General features: G+C 36.3%; 1 protein-coding gene and 1 non-coding gene across 7 annotated transcripts in view; both read left to right on the forward strand.

Annotated features, from left to right (window-relative positions):
- FASTKD1 (FAST kinase domains 1) overlaps nucleotides 1-19,905 on the forward strand; it is a 37,403-nt gene that overhangs the window by 3,762 nt on the left and 13,736 nt on the right. For all 6 annotated transcript variants that reach the window (XM_004004618.6, XM_042243761.2, XM_015093373.4 and 3 more), the window contains exons 3-9: nucleotides 269-337; nucleotides 6,679-6,804; nucleotides 8,796-9,194; nucleotides 10,903-11,013; nucleotides 11,751-11,882; nucleotides 16,417-16,903; nucleotides 18,102-18,216. In XM_004004618.6, the coding sequence (XP_004004667.3) occupies nucleotides 269-337; nucleotides 6,679-6,804; nucleotides 8,796-9,194; nucleotides 10,903-11,013; nucleotides 11,751-11,882; nucleotides 16,417-16,903; nucleotides 18,102-18,216 (1,439 nt within the window). The remainder of the gene's footprint in view (nucleotides 1-268; nucleotides 338-6,678; nucleotides 6,805-8,795; nucleotides 9,195-10,902; nucleotides 11,014-11,750; nucleotides 11,883-16,416; nucleotides 16,904-18,101; nucleotides 18,217-19,905) is intronic.
- LOC114113441 (small nucleolar RNA U13) lies at nucleotides 14,718-14,824 on the forward strand. The gene has a single exon (XR_003588475.1). It is a non-coding gene; the product is annotated as a small nucleolar RNA U13 (small nucleolar RNA).

Consider the following 19,905-nt stretch of genomic DNA (forward strand, 5'->3'; position numbering starts at 1 on the left):
TTCATTGAACATTTTCATTGTTCAGTGGACGGCATTGAAATGTTACAGATAAAAGGATGAGGAGGGCATGGGATAAAGTATAGGTGTTTATTAGGTAGTGCTGAGGAATCAGAATACTGAAATGGGACCAGACTAGAAATAAGGGTTGACTGTGTAAGAATGTAGTAACTTGAGGTTCACTTTTGCATTATAATCTTACTGCATATGTGCTTTTAATAATTTTAAAATGTTTCTGTGTGGAAAATTATTTTCTCTTGATTTTCTTGAGGTTTGGTATTGAGGCCCATGACTCACTAGTTGAAGCACTCGTTACAGAAGCATGGAGAAGATTGGAAAGGCAAGTACTCTGGGTTCTTCAGCTAAGATCAGGGTTATTCTTTTCAGGATTAGCACAGTGAAATCTTGTAGGGGAGGAATAGGGAGCTGCTGCCTAACTATCAAGCTTTATTGAAATGTATTTAAGAACTTCCCTGGTGGTCCCGTGGTTAATACTGCGCTTCCACCGCAGGGAGCACGGATTTGATCCCTTTTCGGGGAACTAAGATCCTGCATGATGCGTGATGTGGCCAAAAAATTTTTAAAAAGAAAAAAATATACTTAAGTTCAGTTTAGTTTTAGGGTTTTTTGATTGTGTTAAGGTGTATTTTTCTAGCACAGTGAAATCTTGTAGGAAAAGAACGGGGAATGTGTTTTTTTCCATAAGAGAAAGAAAGTATTTCAGATATTCCTTAAGGCTGCAGAATGTAGGTGCTTTTAAACATATATAATTAATCAAAATATAGTTAAGCTAAAGTCACTGCTATTCTTAGGCTATGCTTTTTAAACTTTCTTTTCTGAAAGAATTTTGCTTCAGAAGGAAAAAATTCTGAGTGATAGGCTCTCAGTAAAATCCCTAGATGTTCATAAAAAGAGAAAGAAGAATGAGTTTATGAGAAAGAAAGATTTTACTGTTTAACAACGTCTGTAGGTACTTGCCTATCACTTCATTTTTATGAAGATGCAATGAACAGAGCTCATAGGTATCTTAGAATATTTCAGGTCCACTACTGTGAATAGTATCAATTTAGATATCTTTCCTACTCTACACATAGCTATATCTTTAGCGTACTTCCATAATCAATGATCATCTAAAACAAGGAATGCCAGAAAGTTGGCTGCCTGCTCGTCCGTTTGTGGGGAACCTGGTGCTAAAGCATTCATAGGCAATTTGCTTCTGGGTCGGGGTTTCCTACATAGCAGAGCAGCTCCCTGCTGCGAGTCTGCCCTCGACACAGTGTTTGTAAAAAAATTAAAATAGAAAAAAAAGAGAAAAAATTTAATTTAAAAATATGTAGAAAAATATGAAATTTATTCAGAGTTCAGTTCAGTTCAGTTGCTGAGTCATGTCTAACTCTGTGACCCCATGGACTGCAGGACAGCAGGCTTCCCTGTCCATCACCAACTCCCGAAGCTTGCTCAGACTCATGCCCATCAAGTTGGTGATGCCATCCAACCATCTCATTCTCTGTTGTCCCCTTTTCCTCCCACCTTCAATCTTTCCCAGCATCAGGGTCTTTTCCAATGAGTCAGTTCTTTGCATCAGGTGGCCAGAGTACTGGAGTTTCAGCTTCAGCATTAGTCCTTCCAATGAATATTCAGGACTGACTTCCTTAGGATGGACTGGTTGGATCTCCTTGTAGGCCAAGGGCCTCTCAAGGGTCTTCTCCAACACCACAGTTCAAAATCATCAATTCTTTGGTGCTCAGCTTTCTTTATAGTCCAGCTCTCACATCCATACATGATTACTGGAAAAACCATAGCTTTGACTAGATGGATCTTAGTTGGCAAAGTAATGTCTCTGCTTTTTAATTTGCCAGAAAATTTAGAAAATTTGGAGTACAGAGAAGCTTATTGTATTCTGTACTATACTATTTATATTTTATAAGAGTATATAAAAAATAATAAAAGAATACATGAAAAGCTCTCCATTTATAAAACAGCTGAGGGCTCTTAGCTGTACCAGAGGGCATTTTGGTGATTTCTGAAAACTTAGAATTTTTAAACTTAAGGGTTCTGGGTAGCCATGGTCCATTATTAGTGGGATAAAACAAATATTAGTGATGAAAGAAAAATCAAGGTGGGAAAGAGACAGGAGCTTTTAGAAACCACAGAACAACACTCCCTCAAAACCAAAGAGTAACTTAGGGCAGAAGAGAAGGGATTGCCTAAGATAAGAAACAGTAACTATTTGTAGATGAGAGGACCAGTCATCCTCATTATTCTTTTTTAGTATATTGCTTTTTAAAGCATAAACAATGATAAATTCTTACAGTTGTAGTCGTACATGACTGCAGGGTGAGCTCTGTAGGCTTTTGTTGTGTGAGCTGAGTTAAATTAAACAAGGGACCCAACAGATTGCAAGCTACCCAAAGCAAAATGGCTGTCTGAGGAGGCCTTACAAATAGCTGTGAAAAGAAGAGAAGCGAAAAGCAAAGGAGAAAAGGAAAGATATACCCATTTGAATGCAGAGTTCCAAAGAATAGCAAGGAGAGATAAGAAAGCCTTCCTCAGTGATCAGTGCAAAGAAATAGAGGAAAGGAATAGAATGGGAAAGACTAGAGATCTCTTCAAGAAAATTAGAGCTACTAAGGGAACATTTCATGCAAAGATGGGCTCAATAAAAGACAGAAATGGAATGGAACTAACAGAAGCAGAAGATTTTAAGAAGAAGTGACAAGAATACACAGAACTATACAAAAAAGATCTTCACGACCCAGATAATCATGATGGTATGGTCACTCACCTAGAGCCAGACATCCTGGAATGTGAAGTCAAGTGGGCCTTAGGAAGCATCGCTACAAACAAAGCTAGTGGAGGTGATGGAATTCCAGTTGAGCTATTTCAAATCCTGAAAGATGATGCTGTGAAAGTGCTGCACTCAATATGCCAGCAAATTTGGAAAACTCAGCAGTGGCCACAGGACTAGAAAAGGTCTGTTTTCATTCCAATCCCAAAGAAAGGCAATGCAAAAGAATGCTCAAACTACCACACAATTGCACTCATCTCACATGCTAGCAAAGTAATGCTCAAAATTCTCCAAGCCAGGCTTCAGCAATACGTGAACCGTGAACTTTCAGATATTCAAGCTGGTTTTAGAAAAGGCAGAGGAACCAGAGATCAAATTGCCAACATCTGCTGGATCATGGAAAAAGCAAGAGAGTTCTAGAAAAACATCTACTTTATTGACTATGCTAAAGCCTTTGACTGTGTGGATCACAAGAAACTGTGGAAAATTGTTCAAGCGATGGAAATACCAGACCACCTGACCTGCCTCTTGAGAAATCTGTATGCAGGTCAGGAAGCAACAGTTAGAACTGGACATGGAACAATAAACTGGTTCCAAATCAGGAAATGAGCACGTCAAGGCTATATATTGTCACCCTACTTATTTAACTTATATGTATGCAGAGTCCATCATGAGAAACGCTGGGCATGGTGAAGCACATGCTGGAATCAAGATTGCCGGGAGAAATATCAATAACCACAGATATGCAGATAACACTACCCTTATGGCAGAAAGTGAAGAGGAACTAAAGAGCCTCTTGATGAAAGTGAAAGAGGAGAGTGAAAAAGTTGGCTTAAGTGAGTGAGTGAAGTGAAGTCACTCAGTCGTGTCCAACTCTTTGCGACCCCATGGACTGTAGCCTTCCAGCCTCCTCTGTCCATGATATTTTCCAGGCAATAGTACTAGAGTGGATTGCCATTTCCTTCTCCAGGGGATCTTCCCAACCCAGGGATTGAACCCGGGTCTCCTGCATTGTAGGCAGATGCTTTACCATCTGAACCACCAGGGAAGTCACATTCAGAAAACTAAGATCATGGCATCCGGTCCTATCACTTCATGGCAAATAGATGGGGTAACAGTGGAAACAGTGGCTGACTTTATTTTTCTGGCCTCCAAAATCACTGCAGATGGTGATTGTAGCCATGAAATTAAAAGATGCTTACTCCTTGGAAGGAGAGTTATGACCAACCTAGACAGCATATTCAAAAGCAGAGACATTACTTTGCCAACAAAGGTCCATTTAGTCAAGGCTATGGTTTTTTCTGTGGTCATGTATGGATGTGAGCGTTGGACTGTGAAGAAGGCTGAGCGCCAAAGAATTGATGCTTTTGAACTGTGGTGTTGGAGAAGACTCTTGAGAGTCCCTTGGACTGCAAGGAGATCCAACCAGTCCATCCTAAAGGAGATCAGTCCTAGGTGTTCATTGGAAGGACTGATGCTGAGGCTAAAACTCCAATCCTTTGGCCACCTGATGTGAAGAGCTGACTCATTTGAAAAGACCCTGATGCTGGGAGAGATTGAAGGTGGGAGGAGAAGGGGACGACAGAGGATGAGATGGCTGGATGGTATTACCAACTCAATGGACATGAGTTTGAGTCAACTCCAGGAGTTGCTTCTGGACAGGGAGGCCTGCCGTGCTGCAGTCCATGGGATTGCAAATAGTTGGACATGACTGAGCGACTGGACTGATTCAACAAATCTCTGGGCTTAGAAATTTCACATCCATGTCCTGAATGGTGTTTATAGTTAATCTCATTATTAAACCGATCTGTCTTCGCATCTCCAGATTTGCGTTGTCTCTACCTGGAACTGTCTTTTTGTTGAGGGTAAGGAAAACAATCTTTGTCCTTTGGTGAGGTAGAGAGATCAGTATAATGAACTCCTGTGTACCCATCTGCTGCTGCTGCTGCTGCTGAGTCACTTCAGTCGTGTCCGACTCTGTGCGACCCCATAGATGGCAGCCCTCCAGGCTCCCCGTCCCTGGGATTCTCCAGGCAAGAACACTGGAGTGGGTTGCCATTTCCTTCTCCAATGCATGAAAGTGAAAAGTGAAAGTGAAGTCGCTCAGTTGTGTCCGACTCTTAGCGACCCCATGGACTGCAGCCTACCAGGCTTCTCTGTCCATGGGATTTTCCAGGCAAGAGTGCTGGAGTGGGGTGCCATTGCCTTCTCTGATGTACCCACCAACCAGTGTCAATAATTACCAACATACAGCAGTCTTGTTTTGTCTGGATATTCTCCAGTTCCCTCCCTACCCTTCAGTATAGTTAAAATTGTGGTATAATTTTACCAGTAAACACCTTAGTATGTATTTCTGAGAGACAAAAAGCACTGTTTTAAAAGTATGTATAATCACCATGCTATTATTATACCTAAGAAAAATGGTTAATTATTCCTTATTATCACCTAATAACTGTCTGAGTTCAAATTTCTTTGCCTGCTCTATAAAGGTCTTTTTAAAGGCAGTTTGTTTAAATAACTATCCAAACATGGTATATGCATTGTATTTAGTTGCCATGTCTCAAGTTTTTCTCTGCTTTTGTTTTTTTTCTGGTAAGTACTCATTAAAGAATATCGTAAAAATATACCAATTTTTATAGTTACACCAGTCATAAGTATACATCTTGATAAATTTTCACATACTTAAAAAACTCATATACTTCTATGTAATAGCACCAAGATCAAAACACAGAATATCACTAGTTTCCCCAAAGTTCCTTTCGTGCTGTCTTCCAGTTACTCCCCACTTCTCTGTCCCAAAAGTAACCACTGTCTTGACTTCTAACACCAGAAATTAGTTTTCTTTCTATAGAAATGAAATCCTACAGTAAGAACTCTTATACGTAGTTTTTTCACTCAATATATTTTAAAGATTCTTCTGTGATATTGCACTATTCTTTTTTATTGCTGTATGGAATTCTAGGAATATGTGCAGTTATTCATTATACCCTTGATGGAGATTGAGATTGTTGCTTTTTTTTTTTTTTTTTGCTATTACATATCGTGCTGCTGTGAAATTCCTTATGCTTATCTTTAAGTGAATTCAAAGTCTTTAGAAATCTATAATAATTCTCCCTTCTGCTCTTTTGTCTTGCCATTTTTGTTGAAGAAATTGGTTCATCTGTCTTATAGACAAAATCAAGTTTTTCAAGCATGATTATAGTAGAGGTTGTTTTATTTATTTTTAAAATATTTTTGGTTTTATGTGTTAATATGGGCTTTCCTGGTGGCTCAGATGGTAAAGAATCCGCCTGCAATGTGGGAGACCTGGATTCCATTGCTGGGTTGGGAAGATCCCCTGGAGAAGGGAATGGCTACCCATTCCAGTATTCTTTTTTGTGTGTGTGCTAGAAAGCAATGTCTTTTATTTAAAGTTGTTTATTTCTTTTTTGTTTTTTGCAGAAAACTTTTAATGGGTGATTTTTAAAATTTTATTTATTTTTAATCGAAGGATAATTGCTTAACAGAATTTTGTTGTTTTCTGGAGAATCCCCATGGACAGAGGAGCCTGGCAGGCCACAGTCCATGGGGTGGCAAAGAGTCAGACACGACTGAGCGACTTTCACTTTCACATAGAACCTTGAGTTGAAATTGTTCTGTCACCTGAAAAAATTAATAAGTAAAATGATTCAAATAACTTTGAGTGTTTCTCCCCCCTTTTTAAAATCTTCGAGAAGAATGTGGCTTTTTAACTCTTAGCTTGGGTTACTTTTAGTAATAGATAACATTTTAGAAAATTCATTTTATGTTAGTGATATATTAGTTTTTTAAAATTTTGCCTATTTTATAACTGTATATTATGTTTTAAGTGAGAATAAATAGTAAGGATCCTCTTTGTATATTTCCTTTAATAGGTTTGATGTTAGTGTGCTGTCAAAATTTTCCTCTTGCCTGGCAGATCAGCATTTACATTATAGTCCATTAATGGGAAAAATAGCTGATATTGTAAATAGGAACTTGGAAAACATACAGGACTTAAGGTAAGTTTATTTAGGGGCTTTGTGTTGTGGTGGAAAGATTCTGGACTTTGAGTGCACACACACTTAGACTTGCTAGTTCCTAACTATGTGACTTTATTCTCTTGCAAGTTCACGGTCCTCACCTACAAAACAGGAATAGTAAGTAGTATCTACTGTGCAATGTTGCTGTGGGAATTAGACATAAAATATGTAAACTATGACACAACATTGTTGAGCTCTGTGATTTTTCCTTACTTGCAAGCTAACATGTTTGCTTGCCATCCTTACGACCTCATTTAACCTTAAATTACCTCCCCAAAGGCCCTATCTCTAAATATAGTCACATTGCCAGTGGGGCTTTAACGTATAAATTTGTGGGGAGAGGGCATAGTTTGGTTTGTAGCCTACACCAGTGTGCATAGTAACATTAGTCACACTCGCTGACGGGAGGAAACAACCTAAATGTCTGTCAGCAAATGAATGGACAATCAAAATTTTGTATATACCCACAGTGGAGTATCATTCAACCTTGAAAAGGAAGGGAATCCTGATATATCCTACACCATGTATAAACCCTGAAGACATTATGCCAGTGAAATAAGCCAGACACAGAAGGACAGATATTGTATGAATCCCCTTTATATGAGGTGCCTAGAGTAGTCAAATTCATAGAAACGAAGTAGAGTGGTAGTTGCCGGGTGTTGAAGGAGGGGAGAATGGGGAGTTACTATTTAATGGGTAAGAAGTTTTAGTTTGAGAAGATGAAAAAGTCCTGCAGTGGATGATGGTGATGGTTGTATAGCAATGTGTTGAGTGGTTTAATACCACTGAACTGTATACTTAAAAATGTTAAAACGGTAAATTTTACTTTATATATATTTTCACACACACATGAAAGTAGCTTATAAAAGCAGAGATAATAAAAAGCACTGTAAAATTTTTTTAACTTTAAAAAATTCTTATAGACCCATTTGAGAATCTAATGAAATCTTTGGGTACTTCCCCACTCCAAATTGCAATTACAATTAAAAAAATAATATCCAAGTTTACAAGTAAACTAAATAGCAACACTAGGTTACTAATTTCTGTTAATTGATGTTAACATTAAACATTTGGATTAGAGAAGCTGAAGTATTATACAACTGGGTTTTTAAAAAATAATTTGTTTTATTGGAAAGATTGAAGAAATTTTGAAACAAAAAACTTCAAATAGTTCCATTAATTGAGATAGTGGAATGGTTGAGATCGTTTTAGATTTACATTTTTCATGTCTTTTTTGTAGATGTTTTCTAATTATCATCCCCACATGTTTGTTACATCATACCTATTACATTTTACATTCCTTATTCATTATTAGGTGTATTCCTGTATGTAGAGTTTTATGATTTTTGTATTTAAGAACTGTCTCCTTCTGAAAGGAGAAATGTCTCCTTTGTAATTTTGGTGTCTTCTACAGTGCCAGAAGATTGATTTATGTTTCTTAAAAGTGTTTATTGAGCGAAGAAATACTCATGTTCAATATTGTCCAACTGTTATATATTAATATCAATATAGCATAAAACATTAAAAATATGAAATCATTCATTAGCGAGAAATATTTTGCCGGTATTTTTACTGGTAGATTATGAATACAGAGGAAGGAGTAATAAAGCAAAGTCTACTTCTGGAAATTATAGAATGAGACCTTCCGTGTTGCATTCAATTGGCTGTTGGCACAGAGTGATTTCTGAGTAAATTTCATTAAAATATTTCCCTTCAAAGTATTTATCTATAGAACAAGATATTATACACATTCAACAAAAATTATTATTCAATCCGTTTTTTTGTCTACAGGCTTTTGATTACTAGGAGATCAGAATTCAAGTTCCACTAGTATTTAAAAGAAAAGTTTTGTTGTATAAATAAAGCCTGTAGTATTTTTATCAATTCCTTTCTGTTTCTAAGCATTTAGTCTTAGGATTTTTCATTATCCTTAGATAATGTAAACCTTTTGCATCTTCTTCCTCTTTCAGGTCCTTGTCTGTTTTGATGGTCAACATATCTTCTTTAATATCACAGTGTTTTCAAGAGAAATTAGTGAACAAAGCAGAATTACTTTTTGATACTATGGATTCTTCCCAGGTCAACACTGCAAGAAGAATAGTACAATTTCTTCGAAATATTAGATATAGATATTACCCACTATTAGAAAGGTGTAATAAAGTATTTTTGAGCAATATGAACCATCTTGATTTGGACTCCATCAGTAAAATACTTAGTCTATACTACTCTCTACAGTTTCATAGTTTTGAATTTATTTTAATGACTAAGAAGAGGCTAACAGAAATGATTCCTCTGTTTGACCACCCTGCTAGCTGTGTAAAATTGTTTGTAGCGTTGGGACCCATGGCCGGACCTGAAGAAAAGAAACAGTAAGTTCAGCTAAAAGTGCTTTACTTTTCCTGTTGAGAATATATGGAGTCTTCAGGCATTGATCTCCTTGCAGTTCTAGAAGTCAGAAAAGTCGCTCCACTCAAAAGTAGAAGGGAGCTGAGTACTCTGCTCCTTGATCTTTCTCTGGTTATCCTAACTTATATCTCAAACTCAGTCTCCTAAGGTGTTTTGAATGGGGGCCAGTAATCCCTTGGGGGTCAACATAGCACTGCTGAAGGAGAACATCGTATCAGTGCTATTCTTCTCCCTTCTTAGGCTGCGTGACTGGCTTTGGTGGTTGTGGTGGTTTAGTTACTAAGTAGTGTCCCGCTCTTTTGTGACCCCATGGTCTGTAGCCCCCCAGGCTCCTCTGTCCATGGGATTTCCCCAGCAAGAATACTGGAGTGGGTTGCCATTTCTTTCTCCAGGGGATCTTTCTGACCCAGGGATTCAACCTGTGTCTCCTGCATTGGCAGGTGGGTTTTTTTTTACCACTGAGCCACCAAGGAAGCCCCTGTAAAGATGAGCAAATATTAAATTAATACATGATTAGTAGGTATGAGCAAACAGATTAAGTGTGATTAGTCGATTCAGTTAAGCAGGGGTTCCAGGATTACATGTTGGGTATATGTATATGTCTTTGTTTCTGTTAGCAAAGACTTCATAGAGAGTTTTTGAGAGTCTTCTAAATTACATGAAGAAATTTAAGGGTACATTTTAAGAGACTGGATCAAGATGGGAATAAGATGAGTATTAAAAAACTTTTATTGGCAGTTTTTTCTTGTCACCAAGTACTGTTAAAATCTCTTATGCCAGGGCAGAGACAGGGCAGTCTCTGACTTCAGGAAATTTTTATTCCACTTGGAAGTATAGAAATAGGTAATTGAAATATGTAAATACCATGACACATCAATATAGTTTATGAGTATACTGAAAAATAGATATAGATAGTAATTGCTGTGGGCAGACAGAAAAGTGAGAGAAAAATGTGGATAAAATGGTTGGGGAAAAGCTATGGGGAGAAGCTGGGTTTGAAATACTTGATAAGGTTAGTGAAAAGGATGGTGTGGAACTATCCAGGATGAATAGAGAATTAGTTTGCCATGCTTTCTTCAGATTTCATATTTTGGACTTGCCTTCTAAATTATTCTAAAAGACACTTATATACTTATCACTGCACTACTTTGGATGATTTCAAAATTTACCATAAAAAAACAAAACAAAACAAAACAAAATTTACCATCTTTGTAAATTTTCAGTTTATAGTGTTATAGTAAGTACTTAGTGTTAAGGTTTCTGTTAATATGTAGATACGGTGACTTCCTGGTCAGATCTAACTAAGTTTCAAAAAATTGGGGCAATACTGAAATATCAATTGTTTGCTCCATAGCTCTCTCCTACTGAATAATTTCATTGAATTATTGTATTTTATACCCAATGAAACCATACCTTATTTGAAAATCATTAATTAAAAATTTTTTATTTATATTTTTTAAGAGTTTAAGATTATACTGAGGCCTTAGTTTCTTTGAAGAAAATACATTTTTCTTTATTTAATAATATTTTGTGTTATCCCCAATTAGGTGGGGAGAAAATTAGAATTATATATTTAATCTATTTTTTAAATTTAGTTTTTGTTTATATTATTTCTATTTATTACCTAAGAACTAGTCATTAATTTTCTAACATATTTTTCTTTGCTTCTAGACTTAAATCAACTATATTATTGATGTCAGAGGAGCTGACTGGCCAGCAGACCCTGGCAGTGATGGGAGCAATGGAAGAGATGGAAAGCAGAAATTCACGTCTGATTAAAAAGTATACTTTCCTGAAATTTTTGGTGTTAAGTTTAGTCGACATTCATAAGTTGCTTATTTTTGAGAAAAAAAATTTTTTTTCCTATAATCTTGGTTTTGAAGAAATAAATAATTAACATTTAAGTCATTGTTTATTTTCTAAATAATTTTTCAAAACAGGTTTTTAATTGTTTTCAACATCTTTCATTTCATTTGCTGCTATTCTTATTCTCAGGCAGAGGATTATAATCTAGGAAAGTGAAGAGCATAAAGCACAAGTGACTTTTTAAAAAGACAGTTTCTGTAGAACAGTTAACATCTATCTACATGAATTTGAATTGTTTCATACTATAGTTGTTACCTTGAAATCATACTGCAGCGTACTGGCTTTTTAAACTTGAGATTTAAGAAGAAACAAACATGTGGTTCAGATTGTGTATATTTAATATTTCATTGTATATTATATATTCCTTTAAAAAATACTCCTTCTGCCCTAGTTCCTCCAGTTTATTGACTGTTTGCATTTTTCATTGCTTTTAAGCATCTCCATTAGAGGACCATACTGGATTTAAGGAAGAAAAATCATTTTACATTTCTGTCGTCATCTTGAGACAGTTCGTCAAGAACAAAAAACCTTGGATCATTCATTGCTATTTCTCTAGCACAGAGCATGTCTGGCATGAAACAGCTCCTCAGTAAAAGTTTAATAATAGTACATGAGTAAACTGTTTATAATACATGTTTTATCATTCTTTTTAGGATTACTTCAATTCTGCATAAACATTTGGATAACTATAAACCAGTAGAGTTGTTGAGAATAACTCAAGCGTTGATTTTTCTACATTTTCAAAGTAAAGAGCTTTTTGTGAGACTCAGAGAATTACTACTTAGGTAAGATTAAAATAGATGTGTTTAAGTCTTTCATTGTATAATCTAGCATGTTTTGTTTAGTTATGTATAAGTTTAGTTATATAAAAGTTGTTGGAACTTTCGAAAACAGAAATGGGTAGATTATTATTCAAATTATTAAGACACTTATTTTGCTGCCTTGCCCATTCTGCCAGTGCTCGTGCTTGATATATTTTCAAATGGAAGTGAGGTCAGTGGGGTGATGAGAGCTCTAGGGCATGAACACATAAAACCAAGCCATTCTGCTTTCCTGCAGGAATGGAATAACCATCCATGAAAAGATTAGAGCTGCTGAAGTAGGCAAAGCTCCATTTAGGAGTACTCACATTTGTAGGCCTTTAGTCTGCTTGCTTGCCTATTTTAAGGAATAATTACAATTTAACTTATTTTAAAATGTATTTATTTGCTGTGAGGGTCTTCACTGCTGCCTGGGCTTTTCTCTAATTGAAGTGAGCGGGGGCTACTCTCTAGCTGTGGTGCACGGGCTGCTCATTGCAATGGCTCCTCTTGTTGCGGAGCACAGGTTCTGGACTCGCAGACTTCAGCGGCTGGGGCATGTCGTCTCAGTAGTTGCGGCTGTTGGGCTCTAGAGCTCAGGTTCAGTAGTTGTGGCGCACAGGCTTAAGTTGCTCCATAGCATGTGGGATCTTCCTGGATCAGGGGTCTAACCTGTGTCTCCTGCATTGGCAGTGAGTGAGTGAGTGAGTGAAGTCGCTCAGTCATGTCTGACTCTTGGCGACCCCATGGACTGTAGCCTATCAGGCTCTTCCCTCCATGGGATTCTCCAGGCAAGAGTAGGCAGGTGGACTCTTTATCACTGAGCCACCCGGAGGGTCCAAGGCATATTAAAATTTAAAATTTTAAAACTAAAATATGTGGTGGCAATGTTAGTAAAGTATATTCATATGATTTTCCCTTTTATAATTAAAAAAATTTTGCATTTCTATGAACATAGCATTCCTGTTTCAACTAAGAAGTTATTCAGTTTTCCATTGATTTTTATTTTACTTTAAGATGGAGTGTTCCAATTAAAAATTTTGACTTTAAGGATCAAAATAATGACTTGAATGAAATTAAAACCAGATTAATCTTTTTCCTCCTCTGTTTTTCCCATACTAGTTTGATTTCTTACTGTGATTTTTGAAAGACCAGGCATGTGACTTTATTTTGTAATCAAGACTGACAGATAATTGAAAATGATTTTTGCTGTAATAAAATGATATGCTATTATGGTTAAGGATTTGAACTGAGGAATAAGAGGTAGCACTTTATCAGGTGAGAATTTAGCGTAATAGATATGTTACAAGAAGGTTCACTGTTTTCTTAAATAGCTCTCTTATCAAGGTGATTAATTACAGGATTGTTTCTTCACTCCATATTTATTAATAACATCCACTTTCATATAGCCTCTGAATTAAGAATTTAATATAATTATGTTCTAAATTAGGTATCATAAACTGGCCCAGAGACATGATTTATTTGGTCAGTAGAGTGTTTCTTAAAATAGTAAATTACACAATACTATTGGCCTACAGGTATGCTAACAGAAAAGTAAGACAGGAGTGGGAGCATCACAGGAGATTTCACTTTATCGGTAATGTTTTGTTTACTTTATTAAAAAATTTGAAGCAGATATGGCAATGTTGAAGTTTAGTAATTCTGCATAGCAAGAGCCTCTACATACCTCTGTAGTTTTAAATTTAACCCTTCCCCGACTTCAGTGCAGGTTGTGGGAAGGAATACAATCTAGTTAAAATAGTTGACATAAATGTTTGTGTGAATATCTCCTGAAACTATCTGGGAAACCCAGGGAATTCATATACTGGAATAATACGTTCTTTAAAAAAAAAAAGATGATATATTGAACTATCTATATAAAATAGACATATTCCCTCCTCTTGACCCTACTCCCTCCTCTTTACTCCTGCCCCCTTCCCCAGGCTAACTGTTGTCCCTGCTTCTAACTGCATGGATTAGTTTTGCCTGTTTAGTGCCTTGCTTCTTTTGTTTAACATTTTATTTATGAGATTTACCCATGTGTTTGCTATATATTCTTATAAGAACGTAACATGTTTTTTTTAGTCTATTTTAATGTTGATAGATATTTGATTTATTTCCAGTTTTTGGCTATTATAAATACTGCTGTGGTGAACATCCTCATTTGTATCTTTTAGTGAACATATGTATACATCTCTGTGGGTATTTACTGAGGAGTATGATTGTTGGTTATGCACATGTTATAATATGTTCACCTTCAGCAGATCCTGCTAAATAGTTTTCTATTTTGTCTTCCTTTCTTTTTAACAGTTTCCCAACTAGGGATTGCACCCGGGCTACAGCAGTGAAACCCGGAATCCTAATCACTAGTCCACCAGGGAACTCTAAATAGTTTTCTAAAGTGACTGTACCAGTTTATTTACCACTAGCAAAATGTGAGCATTCCTGTTTCTTGAGATCTTTACCAACTCTTGGTACATTTTTATTTTAGCCATGCTGGTAGGTTTGTGGTAGAACGTAAATAAACGCAATTGCATCTGTTGTGAGTTTTGGAATTTTAGGGAACACCATAAGGAAAGCATCAAGTGGAGTCTGGCATGTTTGTGTCTCTTGGAGATTTATTTTCAGATTAGTATCACAAGATTGGCAAATACTGAGAGTTCCTACCCCTTGGGTCAATTCTGTAAACAGATACAACTCTGGAGGTCTTTTCTTTATATAAAATAGCATATTAATTTTTTGTGGTTATAAGAATACAATACTCATTTAGTGCTTATTGAGTACCTACTTTGTGTCAGCCAGTGGGCCAGATATGTGAAAATCATTTTGATTGTAGTTTATAAGCATAATAATTGGGTGTTCACACTATTGGGTGAGATGTGCTTCCCTCAGATCTGTTATGAGGTCAGCACGTGACCCATCTCATGTGAAAAAAAAAAATCAGTTTGAAAACAGAAAAAAGTATAAAGGAGAAAATAGTCATTTGTAAGCCCTTTCATTTATGGTGAGCAGTTTGGTTTATTGTTGGGTTTGTTTGCTTGTGGTGTATATCATCTGTATGTTTTTCTCCCAGTTGAGAATCAGGAACGTACAGCTTTGTGTTCCTCCTCCCATACGCTTAACGTTAACAGCGTTTTCCTACATCATTTAAAGCTATTTGTAAATATTTTTAGTGATTGGATATTGCCCATCATAGGACTGTATCATAATTACCTTAACTATTCCCCTTCCTGGGTGTGTAGACTGTTTTCAAATTTTAGCCACATAAAAAAATATGATGAATAATGTAACATAAAATCTTTGCCTTCATTTTAGATTATTTTCTTAGGCTAGTTTACTAGACTAAGATTGATCATGTCAAATGATGTAATTACTTTTAAAGTTCTTAAGCTATACTGCTAAATTATTTTCCAGAAAGGTTGCACCAACTTTTTAAATTTACTATTAGTGAATGAGAAAGTCTGTATCAATAGACCCTTGCTAGCCTTGAATATCATCATTATTTTAATATGCTAACTTAATATGTTTAAAAGTCAATCAGTTTTCTTTTAATTTATATTTGATCATCTTTTCCAGTACTTCTAAACTTAAAAGATGCTTTAAAAGCTCCCAGTTTTTAATTTGTATTTTAACAACTGCTGTCCTGGTGGTGGGTCTCTAAGCATAGGGATTTGGGAAAGAAGGAGCAGAGAAGGGATTGTATGCTTTGTGTTTGTCCTTTTTGTCTGTTTTTTTTTTTAAAGGTTGGGCTTCTTATGTTGCAGAAGAAGGGGATCACTGTTATTGAGTGGTTACTCTTTGCCTGTTCTAGATCATACCAGCTTTTGACAGGTCACATCCAGAAATTCAGTCCAAATTCTGTCTCTCGCAACAGCTCTGCAGACATTGTTCTAACGTCGACCTTTTGTTTGTCAGGGACTATGGTTTTATTTTTGCATAAAAAAATGAGGATATGCTTCAGAACATCTTACAGCTTCCCTTGACTTCCCTTAGTAAGGGAAACTTGTCCTTTGAATTTATCTAACCCTTGTATTTGTTTTCATTTATTTATTTATTTTTAGCTGTACCGGGTCTTGGCTGCTGTGCAGGCTTTTATCTAGTTGTGGCAAGCAGGGGCTACTCTAGTTGTGGTACATGGGCTTCTCACTGCTGTGGCTTCTCTTGTTGTGGAGCGTGGGCTTTCAGGGTGCAAGGGCTTTCGTACTTGCAGCATGTGGGCTCAGCAGTTGAGGCTCCCAGGCTCTAGAGCACAGGCTCAGTAGTTGCGGCACACAGGCTTAGTTGATCCAGGCATGTGGGATCTTCTGGACTAAGGATCGAACTCATCTCCTGCACTGGCAGGCGGATTCTTTACCACTGAGCACCAGGGAAGCCCCTAACCCTTTTCAAATTATATTTTAAAACTGCCACACCTATTAAGTGTACTAATAATTATATATTCACGTTTTAATTCTTATAACTAAGTTTTGTTGCTGATAGATTCATTCTGTTCTTTTTATTTTTCCTTCTTTCTTTATAGTTATTTGAAAGTCAGTGTCATACCTAGTGAGATTTCCATCCTGGTCTATGCTCTTTCGATGCTTCCTTCTGCTCACCTGGACGAAGTGAGGATGTCTCAGATTGAAGCAGTTTTGCCACAGTGTGACCTACATGACCTGAATATTTTTGCAGCATCTGTTTTAAGATGTATTCAGTATGATCACATGTATCTGGATAATATTCCTGGGAAACAGTTGAAAGTACTTCAAAAATTAGATCACTATGGTCATCAGAGACTACAAGAATGTAAAAGTTTGAATCTGTTATGGGAAGAAGTTAAATCTTTAAAAGGAGACTGGTTTGCTGATTCACTTCTTGAAGAAACAGTTGTTACCTTACAGCGTTTGATGGATGAAATTAATTACATCAATGTTGCAGGGATTGCATCTTTCATTTCTAGAACCAACTACCTCAGTACTTCACTACTTGATAAGATAGCCTCAGTGGTCCTTCAACAGATTGAAAAGGTGAAATTGAAATGTTGCATATTATTGTCGACTTCTAGAAGCATAAATGTTTATAATAAGTGCTTGAAGAGCTTGATTGGAATTTGAAGTTTAAAACTTAAGCTCTAGTTTCTGGTTAAATAATAATAGTTGTGTTAGGATAATGGAGATGTATGATTTTTGCTTTCTTTTTCTTATTTTCTATAATCCTGTGATACTTTTACTATTTAAAACTATTCAAAAGAGTAAGATAAAGGTGAAAACTGAGAAAATTGTAGGTCTTCACTGACTTTAGAATAATTGAATTGTCAGTGTGTCTTCCTACAGTTTAATTTCTGGAACTTGTAAAATGCTGTTTGTTTGTTTTTTAAATTAATTAATTTGCTTTTGGCTGTGCTGGGCCTTAGTGGCTTCATGGGCTTTTCTCCAGTTAGGGGCTACCCTCTAGTTGCAATGCATGGGCTTCCCATTGCGGTGGCTTCTGTTGTTGCTAGGAGCCCAAGCTCTGGAGTTATGGCACATGGGCTTAGTTTTTCCATGGCATGTGGGATCTTCCCAGACCAGGGATGGAACCCATGTTTCCTGCTTTGGCAGATGAATTCTTTACCGCGGAGCCACCAGGGAAGCCCCAGTGATGCTTTTTGAATTATGTGAGAAAACAGTTGCTTATAAAATCAGTTATATATATCAGAATATGGTTTTTACTTAGAAGACAGTATTTCTAATAAGTGAAAATAAAAGTCTATCTTTTTGCCTAGCATAGTGCCTGCTGTTTATTAAGTACTGGATGAATGAACTTTAAAAAAAGAATGAAAGAAAAATGAAGTCTGATTATTATTATAAATTAGGAAGCTTTCTTGTTATATGAAGAGTCTATAAAATGCACTTATATCATGGAAATTAGTGATACTGTCTTGTCATTTCAATGACTAAGGAATTCTGGAACAGAATTTTATACTTATAAAATCAATTTGTAACTTATCTGATTTATTTTTTTCTACATTAATATTTAGTTACTAGAGATTAGTGATGGAATTAAATAGATTATAGCCAGATAGAGAACTTATTAACAGTGATACATGTGTCATTTAACTGTGGGCATGTTCATTTAACTATAGGCTTGTTTGATAAAGAGTTCTACTTAGGATAATAATTAGGCTAAATTTTGTTTTGTTTTGCTGAGGTTTAAACAGTAATTTTTTTGTTCTATTTTTTACAGATTCATCCTTTTGCAATTCTTGCTATTATTCTTCCATTCAGCACCCTGAACTATGATCCACCTCAATGGGATGAATTTTTTGGAACTTGCATTCAACACCTTAATTCTTACTTAAGTAGGTATATTGTTTAGTCCTACATGGATGAGGAGGTTGGAGAATACTATTGTTGCTACTCTTAAGACATACTGTTTTTTAAAGGATAACAAAAATATCCATGAGTTTTATACCTTCAAAAAAATGTTTTGGATCCATTTTTAAAAACTTTTTTATTATGATAAATGTCAAACTTGCATTAGAAAATAGAGACTTGAACAAGTAGCACTTGTGAACTCACTAGGTAGATTCAGTAATTGTTCACATTTTATCATATTTGCTTTATCGTTTCTCTTGCTCTCATTTTTTCTATGCCATTTCAAAGTAAGTTGTAGGCAATGTGACTCTTTACATTTAATTGCTTAGACATACACCTTTTAAGAATAATGATCTCCTAAGTCACCACAATACTGTTACCACATAGAGAAAATTAATTGTCTCCTGATATATAATATAGGGCTCCCCTGATAGCTCAATCAGTAAAGAATCTGCCCGCAATGCAGGAGACAGGGTCGGAAGATCCTTGGATTGGAAGATCCTCTGGAGAAGGAAATGGCAACCCACCCCAATATTCTTGCCTGGGAAATCCCATGGACAGAGGAGCCTGGAGGGCTACTATTTATAGGGTTGCAAAAGAGTCAGACATGGCTTAGAGCCTAAACAACAACAATATGTAATATACAATCTATTTTTAAGTCTCCCTCATTATTCCTAAAATACCTTATTTACAGTGATTATTTTGGACACAGGATCCAAACAAGGGTCACTCATTCCAGTAGGTTATCTCTCTAACATTTTGCCAGATTTGCTCTGTGTGTTTGTGTGTGTGTGTGTTTGTGTATATGATGAACCACTGGAAATGCCAGCCCTAAATACTTCAGGTTATAAGGACATTCTCCTATGAAAACACAATGCCAGTATCACGCTTAAGAAAATGAACAAGTACCACTTACTACCTAGTATTAGTCACTCAGCCATGTCCAACTCTTTGTGACCCCATAGCCTGCTGTCCATGGAATTCTCCAAGCAAGAATACTGGAGTGGGTAGCCATTCCCTTCTCCAGGGGATCTTCCCAACCCAGGGATCAACCCCGCATCTCCGACATCTGCTGCATTGTGGGCAGGTTCTTTACCTTCTAGGCCAACTGGGAAGCTACTGCCTACTCAATCCATAATAAAAATTTCCCAATTGTCACCAAATTTTCTTTGATAAATTTTTTAAAGAAACTAATGTTGGGCTACATCACTTTCTCCCTATCTTTTTTTCTCCTGACATTTTTTTATTCTAAAAGGGATTGGCCATTTATTATGGGTTGTGCCACATTCTGGATTTGTTTGAGTGCTTTCTTTTAACTTGCTCCTCCATCATCTGTATCCCTAGTAAACTGGAAGTTAGTTATAGATGCTTGATTAGATTCAGAGTAAACATTTTCAGCAAAAAATGTTTTGTATGTGGAGCTGTATATCTGATATTTGTATCATTTCTGGAGACATATAACATTTGATTGTTTTTGTCAATTTTAATAGTTTTGTTTTTTTTAAATAGAAATCAAATATTTCTTAAGGTCCTTTATAGACATTTATTAATTGTCAGAAAGGTAGTTGCTCTGGTGATGATTATTATGTCTCTTCCCTGATGGCTCAGAGGTTAAAGCATCTGCCTCTAATACAGGAGACCTGGGTTCGATCCCTGGGTTGGGAAGATCCCCT

The sequence above is a fragment of the Ovis aries genome, chromosome 2 (assembly GCF_016772045.2).
Source record: "Ovis aries strain OAR_USU_Benz2616 breed Rambouillet chromosome 2, ARS-UI_Ramb_v3.0, whole genome shotgun sequence".
In the NCBI taxonomy this organism is placed as follows: Eukaryota; Metazoa; Chordata; class Mammalia; order Artiodactyla; family Bovidae; genus Ovis; species Ovis aries.